Genomic DNA, 8,906 nt, shown 5'->3' on the forward strand with positions numbered 1-8,906 from the left:
CTCCTCTCATATGATTAATTGCCTCAGAAAACTTGCTGGAGGGTCAGCTACAGATCAGTTCCAACTCAAAGGCATACATTAAAAAAACAATATTACTAAAGTAAATTGTCTTTTATCCAGAATGTATGTATATGTGAAAAATCATGTGGTACACATAACAGAAGGTTCCAAATAACTGAAACCACAGTAAGAGTATTGATTTTAAATAGATTCATATATATTGGAATCACTTGCTATGCATCAGAGAGCTGGACAATGACTAGGGATGACAGAAGGAGAATTGATTCACAGCCTTTGAGCTATGGTGTTGGAAAAGAGTATTGACTATACCATGAACTACTAAGAAAACGAACAGGTTCATCCTGGAGAAGGTTAAACCAGACTGCTCCTTGGAAGCAAGGATTCTGAAGCTTTGTCTGACATATATTGGTCATATTGGTCATGTTGCAAGGAGGGACCAGTCCTTGAAGAGGGACGTCATACTTGGGAACGTAGAGGGGCAGTACAGGAAAGGAGATCCTCTATGAGCTGGATTGATTTAGTGACTGGGGTAATCAGGGTAGGTGTGTTGGAGACTGTGAGGTTGGCACAGGATAGAGTAGGGTTTAGGGTTGTTGTACATAGGGTTGCTATGAGTCACAGGCGACTGGACAGCACATAACTATAACAACAACATATAGCAAAGTACACTCAACAGACATAAAAAAGTAATGCACTATATATCACAGAATCTCTATTCTTTTACCACACTGTTTTTTGAACCAACCTGTATGGTGAGCAAATTATCCAAAAAGAACTATTCACTAAGTGAAGAGGATTGCAGCATCAAAATTGAGGGAAGCCTCATTAAATAGCCTGTGATATGCAAATGACACATTCTTGCTTGCTGAAAGTGATGATAACTTGAAATATTGATGAAGATTATGCTTTCCATATAGATTGCATTTCAGTATAAAGAAAACAGAAATCCTCTCAACTGGACTTAAAAAATATTATGATAAATAAATGAAGAAAATTTTGAACTTATCAAGGATTTAATTTTACATAAATCCACAATCAACACTCTCAGAAGCAGCAGTGAAGAAAGGGGGATCAGTACCACCAAGAAATAATCACCAACTCTGTGATTTCGCCCCTGTTCATCTTTCACCCCTCTGCTCCTACCCCTTCCCCCTTAGGTTCCAGGATATGTTTTACTAGTTATCCTCCAATTTTTACATTAATGGTCTTACAGAGTATTTGTCCTTATGGGACTGAGTTAGTTCACTCAGCATAATGCTCTCTAGTCTCTCCCAAGTTATGTAGTATTTTTCAAAGTCATTTCACCTATGTGCTGCATAGTGTTCCCTAGTGTGAGTGTACCACAATTTCTTTCTCAAATCACTCCGTTCTGGTTGGGGATGTAGGCTGTCTCCATGTTTTCATGATGACGAATAATGCTACCCTGAACTGTGATGTACAAATCTCCATTTGTGTCTCAGTTCTAATTTCCTTGAAGAAGGGGTAAAGGAAATGGAAAAGATTTGGTGGGAAAAAGATCTGGTCAGAACCTGAAAAGAGAGGGTACTGGTGGACATACTCCAATGGTGATTAATTTATAACCCTAATGAATGGGATTCTCACCACTGGACCAATCAGTAGCATCAGGATGGATGGCGAAGAGATTGATATTTTTCACAGCTTCAGTTTGCTCAGCTCCACGGTCAACACTCTTGGCACCAGCAGTCAGGAAATCAAAAAGCGTATTGCTATGGGAAAGTCTGCTGTTAGGGACCTCTCTAAAGTACTCAAGAGCAACAGTGTCTCTCTGGAGACTAAGGTCCGCGTGATACAGGACATGGTTTTTGCAATCACTTGTTATGCATCAGAGAGTTGGACAATGACTAGGGAGGATAGAAGGAGAATTGACGCCTTTGAGCTGTGGTGCTGGAGAAGAGTATTGAATGTACCATGGACTGCCAAGAAAACAAACAGATCCATCCTAGAGAGGGTTAAAACAGGCTACTCCTTGGAGGCAAGGATTCTGGGGCTTCATCTGACATACTTCGGACATGTTGTAAGGAGAGACAGGTCCTTGGAGAGGGACATCATGTTTGGTAGTATAGAGGGACAGCTCTACAGGAGGGGAAGACCCTCTATGAGATGGATTGATTCAGTGACTGGGGTAATCGGGACGGGTGTGTCAGAGGCAATGCGACTGGCACAGGATAGAGCAGGGTTTAGGGCTGTTGTACATAGGGTCACTATGAGTCACAAACGACTCGATGGCACATAACAACAACAAAAATGAACGGGAGTAATTGTGAATGAAGAACAGTGTGAAACACAATGAATAGAACTTTGTAAGCAAACCAATATACAATAAAATTTTTTTTTAAAAGTCACTAGCTGTGTCGTTTTGTGTCTGGGCCTACAAAATTCCTTATCAATGGAGAATTCCAGAGCACAAAGAAACCTCCAGGGAAGATCAAGCATACAAATGCTGAAGGAATCAAGAGCTTTCCTCCACAACTGATTTAGAGAGATGTTTTCCTAGAGCATATATCCTCAGTCTGGACTTACAAGATGGACAATCTCCTCCCATATGATTAACTGCCTCTGAAAACTCACTGTAAGGTCAGATACAAGTCAGTTACAACTAGAAAACACACACCAATAACAAACTATAAAGGGAGCTGAAATGGTAAAGAGCTGCGCTACCAACCCGGCTTGAATCCACCAGCTGCTCCAGGGAGAAAAAAGACAATCCACTCCCATGTAATTTATAGCCTTTGAAAACCCACTGTTAGTATCAACTATTAATTGGTTCTGACTCAGTAGAGTTGTTGTTGTTGTTATGTTCCATAAAGTCATTTTCAACTCATAGTGACCCTATGTACAACAGTTCTAAACCCTGCTCTTTCTGAGTCAACCTTATCATCTTTGACACACCTGCTGCATTACCCCAATTATTGATTCAATCCAGCTTATCGAAAGTCTTTCTCTCTTGCGCTGTCCCTCAACCCTTCCAAGCATGATGTCCCTCTCAAAGGACTGATCCCTCCTTGCAATATGCCAAAGCTTCAGAATCCTTGCCTCCAAGAAGCAGCTTGGTTTCACCCTCTCTAGGATGAACCTATTTGTTCTGTTAGCAGTCCATAGTATATTCAATACTCTTCTCCAGCACCACAGCTCAAAGGCATCAATTCTTCTATCATCCCTAGTCATTGTTCAGCTTTCTAATGAATAGCAAATAATTACGAAGACCATGGCCTGGATCAGGCACACCTTAATCTCCAGACTGACATCATTGCTCTTCAGTATTCTGGAGAGGTCCAAGACAGCAAATTTTTCCCAGTGATATTTGTCTTTTGATTTTCTGACTGCTAGTACAAAGATAGCCAATTGTGGAGCCAAGCAAACTGAATCTGTTAACAATCTCAATCTCTTTTCCATTTATCATGATGCTGCTGAACGGCCCAGTGGTGAGAATCTTTGTTTTCTTGATTTTGAGCTTCAATCCATATTGAAGGCTGCAATCCTTGACCTTCTGCAGCAAGCGCTTAGACTGTTTTCAGTTGGAGTGAGCAAGGTTGTGTCATCTGCATCTCGCAGGTTGTTAATGAACCTTCCTCTAATTTTGACTCCACATTTCTCCTTATAGAGCCTAGCCTCCCAGATGATCTATTCTATATATCATTTGAAAAGGTATGGAGACAGGACACATCCCTGATGGACCTAACAATAACAATAATAAATTGTAAAGAGAATAATGGTGTTATAGTCGCTAGGGAGTTAAACTGCTATACCAAAGACAGCTCCTGTACCCCAGATTGAATCCACCAATAGGTCCATTTACAGTCTTCAAAAATCCACTAGCGGGTCAGCTATGAATTGGTTACCACTCAATAAGCTAAGTTTGAGTTTGAGTTTAAACTAGAAAGAGATTAAAGCCAAAAGAAAGAATGGGAGATGGCAAATAGCCTATTATTGCATTGAGAAAATCTGCTACAAATCTCTTTTTAAAATGTTAAAAAGCAAAAGTATCACTGTTAAGGCAATTGTTGCTCTCTCCTCTAGAGCCTATAAACAGTGTTACAGAAATGTCTTCCCAGGTGACTAAAGGGGGAAGCTTTTCAATCCACCAACTCTTCTATTAGTCAGTGGCTCTGCCACATAAACTTCAGAACTTATAGGTGGTACAATAGGAGTGTCAGTAGGTTTCTTCTGTCAGAAAGTGAGAATTCACAGTTCTGGTTCTGTCAAGTTATCCCCAGAAAAGCTGATACAGACATGCATAGAACTGGTCAAGGCAGCATGGCTAGAGTAAGAGATAATATTTGAAGTGATGTCTTATAAAATTTATAAAATGCATTCAGTTTGAAGGTGATTTGGACTCAGGAAATGATGGACTATCATTACTTTTTATATATCACAGTGTTGTGCAGGACCCAAAATAAATATTAATATATAATTCTCCAGGACAGCACAGAAATGAGTCAAGATTCAATAATCTAAGTATGACTATAAAATAATATTTCACACATAACAAAAGAAACAAATAATAATTAATACAAAATGAAATATGTTCCAAAAGCTAAATGTTAACATTTTCTTTCCTCTTAAATTTTAGATATTGAAATGCCAGTGGCAGAAAATCTTCTCAATACTTGTAAGTGCTTTGACAAGTAATTACTTTTTAGTGAAATTTGAAAATCAAATGTGGTCCATGAACTTAGAGTAAATTCTGCTTTTGGGGAACTTGTAAGAAAGTAATTATAGTCAGTCCTAACTTGACTGATGTCATGGATTTAAAATGAAAATGCTGTCATGTGTTATGACAGGCTGGGAGAATCTAGGAAAAAAACCAGTGATTCAGAACTTAGAATTTTTTTGTTAGTGGTTACTAGGAGTGGAAGGAAGGGGGGGGGGAAGAGATTAATGATGATTTTTAAAAATCGCATTGATTAAGGGTAGAGGTGATTATTTTAAATAAGCTGTGTTTTAAAAAAAAAAAAGAATTGGCAAAAATTGTGTGACATACACTCACACTACCAAATGTACAGGGAGGGAGCTCTGGTGACCTAGTGGTAAGAAGCTGCACCGCAATCTCAGAGGCTCATGGTTTGAATCCACCAGCCACTTCATGGGAAAAGGATGGACAATAAAATTATGGACAATATCTTCTGCGATATACTATCCCTGACAGTTCCCTGTAGGGTCAGGTAGGGAGGGGTCAGTTCTGACTTGATGATACACCACCATCACAACAACATATAAAATATATATAAAAACAATTAGAAAGGAGAGAGAGAGGGAGGGAAGGAAGGAAGGAAGGAAGGAAGGAAGGAAGGAAGGAAGGAAGGAAGGAAGGAAGGAAGGAAGGAAAACAACACAGCTGCCTCTGATGCGTCTTAGATACATCCAAAACCTCATTGGATTTTGTTACTTGGTTGGAGGTTTGGAGTCATGGTTTCATGGACTAGGCTAGTTAAGCAGCCTAATAACATGTTTAGTGTTTCCATTTTGCATCCTAGTTTGCTGCATAGTTTCTGATGCCTTAAAAGCAAGCTTGTAAGCAGTCATCCAGGCACAACAATTGTTCTCAATTCACCCAGAGCAACTGCGAGAGAAGAGTCAGAAACAGGAAGTGGAAATGAATGTATGGCTAATCGCCTCCTTCATAAACTGTGTCCTTGAAATGAGATCAAAAGAACTGGGTGACACCCAGCTACCTTTAGTGAACATTCATATCAATGATTCCACAGAAGAATTCTTATCAAAAGAAGGAATATATAGAATAAAAATTTGACATTTCATTGGGCTCTAGACTTTCTAAATCTATGGAGGATAGATAAACTCCTAAAACTACTGCCCTGAGATAATCTTCAAAACCTAAACCAAAATACATCCTGAAGTTTTCTTAAAACTAAGCCATAGTTCAACTCAACTAGTAAATAATGTCTACCTTGAGCATTGTGCTTCTTAAAGAGTTACCTATATAAGATCAAATTAACAAAGCAACTTGAAATATTAGAGAAGAACCTTAGGAGACACTGAATCTATATTAAATAAGGGAAGATAATTAAGAGAAGTAGGGTGAGAATGATTATACAACTTAAAGGATGTTATCAATGTCATTAAATTGTACATGTAAATTGATGTATGTTATGCTGTGGAAATCTTTAACAATAACCAACTGGCAAAGAATTAATTGAAAGCGAGCACGATAAATGTTGTGTCCTAGATTACCATTTAATAACTAAATAAATTTAAACAAGTTATTTAACTTTTCAAAGCCTCAGTGCCAAGTTGTTATGAAGATAAAATAAGGTGACACAAGTAAAGTCCTCACTTAAGTGCTCTCATAACAGACACTCAGATAAAGGTGAGCTATTTATATCTATGTTTTGCATTTGAAAATTCTAGACCAAAGAATTCACTACAGAATTCTAAAACAAAAATGCAAGTATAATGGGTTGAAAATAGCTTCTTGTTAGCCAAGGCTTCCATTCTCCAATTACTTGCTCAGGGAAAAGTGATTTCTAAGGTTGCAAGAGTAGGCAGAAGCGGGAGCAGACTGTCAGAAGTACTGCTGTACTGTACTATCTGGAAATTGAGACTAAATGTGTTTGCTGGTTAAAAAAGTTACCCTCCAGAGAGAAGTGAAACTAAAACAAAAGCTCTTATTGTCCTTCAAACTCAAGCATCACAACGTCTTAAGAACATGAGCAAAACAAGATACTAGATCATTTTTCTCTTTGAAATGTTTTAAGTGGATAATCTTTAGAAATATTACAAAATATGCTGTAAATCAGTTTTTCTGATTCAAAATCTTCATATTAATACAGTCAAATTTACAATTGAGAATTTACCAGTAGGTAGTAAAGACTGGAATAAAATAAGAAGAATGAAATCAGGCAATATGTCTATCTCTCAACTAAATCTTTCACCTTTTACTGTCCCTCAACTAAAACACTAAACAGCCATCTCTGTTAGTGTTCTGAATTTGACTTGATCTATTTGGAATATTGATCATGTTTTAAGCAAAAGGGAGACAGGTAGGTAAATGAAATCTCATGTTGTTGTGAAATCTCATAGTATTAAAAGGCAACTTTCAGTGTATGATATAAATTATTCTGAAGTGTAGTGATAGGCAATAGAGTGAAAGTTGAAAGGGTAGAGATGCTCTAAGAACTTGATAAATTCTCTAGTGCTTTTCAGTCTCAGCCAGCCATTTCTCACTACATTCCTTACAACCTTGTAATTGAGCATATGACCTCTTTTGACAAAACAAAAGCTAAAAAGTGCCAGCTAATAAGGAATAAAAATACTACTGAGGTAGTGGCTAACAGCAGATTCAACAATCATGACTAAATGAAAACTCAGAATGGAAGTTAATACATGGATATAAATTAGATTAAAATTCTGAGTAAGAGCTGAAACAGGGAAATACAGTCTCTGGGTGAGGTTCTCCTCTTAGCCACAAAGAAGCATCTTTGCTTTCATAGTCCTCTGAGAGAAGCTGAATAAAAGCCAATTTCCTTTAGGAGTTGTCCAAACTGAAAAAGCAGGATAGGGAGGAACCGTTTTACCTCTGGGTTCTGGATTATTTGTTTTATCTTCACAGCATCCATGATAAGGAAGTGGCAAGAAAGAGGGAGAAAATGGGTGTCGCATTTTGTGAGTCAACTTAGAAAGCAATTCTCTCAGAAATAGCAACAGGAGTGGTATTATCCACTTCCTAAACAACAGGACACTCTGTGAACTTCGATAAATGACCATAGTTATAGAAAGACTCCAGTCCTTTTGTTCATAGAGTCGCTATGAGTCGTGCTGGACTTAACAATATCAGCAACAACAACAAGGGTTTTTTTCAGTTACATAATGTTTATGAATAGATGCTTCAAAAACCTGAAGTTTGGGTTACATTAAGATAATAATCTAAAACCAAAAGCATCATACAAATTTAAGGAGTTAGTGAGCCAAAATATCTACCCTTCTGCTTCTAATGCTTTTCTATCCTGAGGAAGTTCTCAAAATAACTTCTTGTCATGTGCTGTCAATATGAAACCAACTCACAGCTGACCTTTCAGGGGGTTTTCATTAGCAGTAAATTGCATGGTAGAAGATTGCCTATCCTACTACAGAGAGCTGAAAAATTTGAACTGCTTGCCATTAGAATTGTATTAAAGTCCCTTACCTTGAGGGCACCACTGACCTCTCTGTGAAGCAACTGACCATCTACCTTTCTAATTGTTTAAATGTTGACATTCTTGGTATATATAACTCTCTTTAACTCAAGATTTCTCAGCTTGAACGCTATGACATTTGGAGGCACATAATTATTGATGGAGGGAGTAGTACAGGATGTATCCTACATGTGGTTGATGTTGAACAGCATCCTTTGGTATCTACCCACTAAATTATAGTTGTATCCCCCACACACAGATGTAATAAAAAAAAATGAAAAAAATGCTGACATCACCAAATGTAGGTGGAGGAGAGAAGGAATCCTCCTCATTGACAGCTACCATCTTAATTCTGTACTTTGATCACTGCAAGTACAGAAAACTGATCTTTATTTTCTAAATGCTTAGGAATTACACCCATTAAAAGAAAGGGGTTTGCAGTCAAATATTATTTTTATTTCAAAATGGTTTATAATCGGATTTCTTTTATTTCCCCTTATAATTATTTTTGGAGCTCCTTCTAGATTCTGGAGATGCCTTAAAAAAATAATTCTACATATAGTTGTTGTTGATGATGATTGCCGTCGAGTTGAGCACAACTCATAGCAACTCTATGAACAAAAGGCCTGAAGCCCCTCTACAACTATCGAAATATATATAAGTTAATAGAGTATCTGGAGGCAAGTTGTTTAGGAAGTGGTTGCCACTCCTGCTTCCAAATCTAAAGGAGGCACT

At 37.8% G+C, this 8,906-nt stretch overlaps 1 protein-coding gene across 1 annotated transcript in view; it reads left to right on the plus strand.

Annotated features, from left to right (window-relative positions):
• Positions 1-8,906, plus strand: part of LOC102851130 (transmembrane protease serine 11E-like) — a 107,762-nt gene that overhangs the window by 75,565 nt on the left and 23,291 nt on the right. Inside the window, exon 6 of the mRNA XM_006902725.1 lies at positions 4,613-4,651. Within this exon, the coding sequence (XP_006902787.1) occupies positions 4,613-4,651 (39 nt within the window). The remainder of the gene's footprint in view (positions 1-4,612; positions 4,652-8,906) is intronic.

This window comes from Elephantulus edwardii, unplaced genomic scaffold (genome assembly GCF_000299155.1).
Source record: "Elephantulus edwardii isolate Elephantulus edwardi_28Jun2011 unplaced genomic scaffold, EleEdw1.0 scaffold00442, whole genome shotgun sequence".
NCBI lineage: Eukaryota > Metazoa > Chordata > Mammalia > Macroscelidea > Macroscelididae > Elephantulus > Elephantulus edwardii.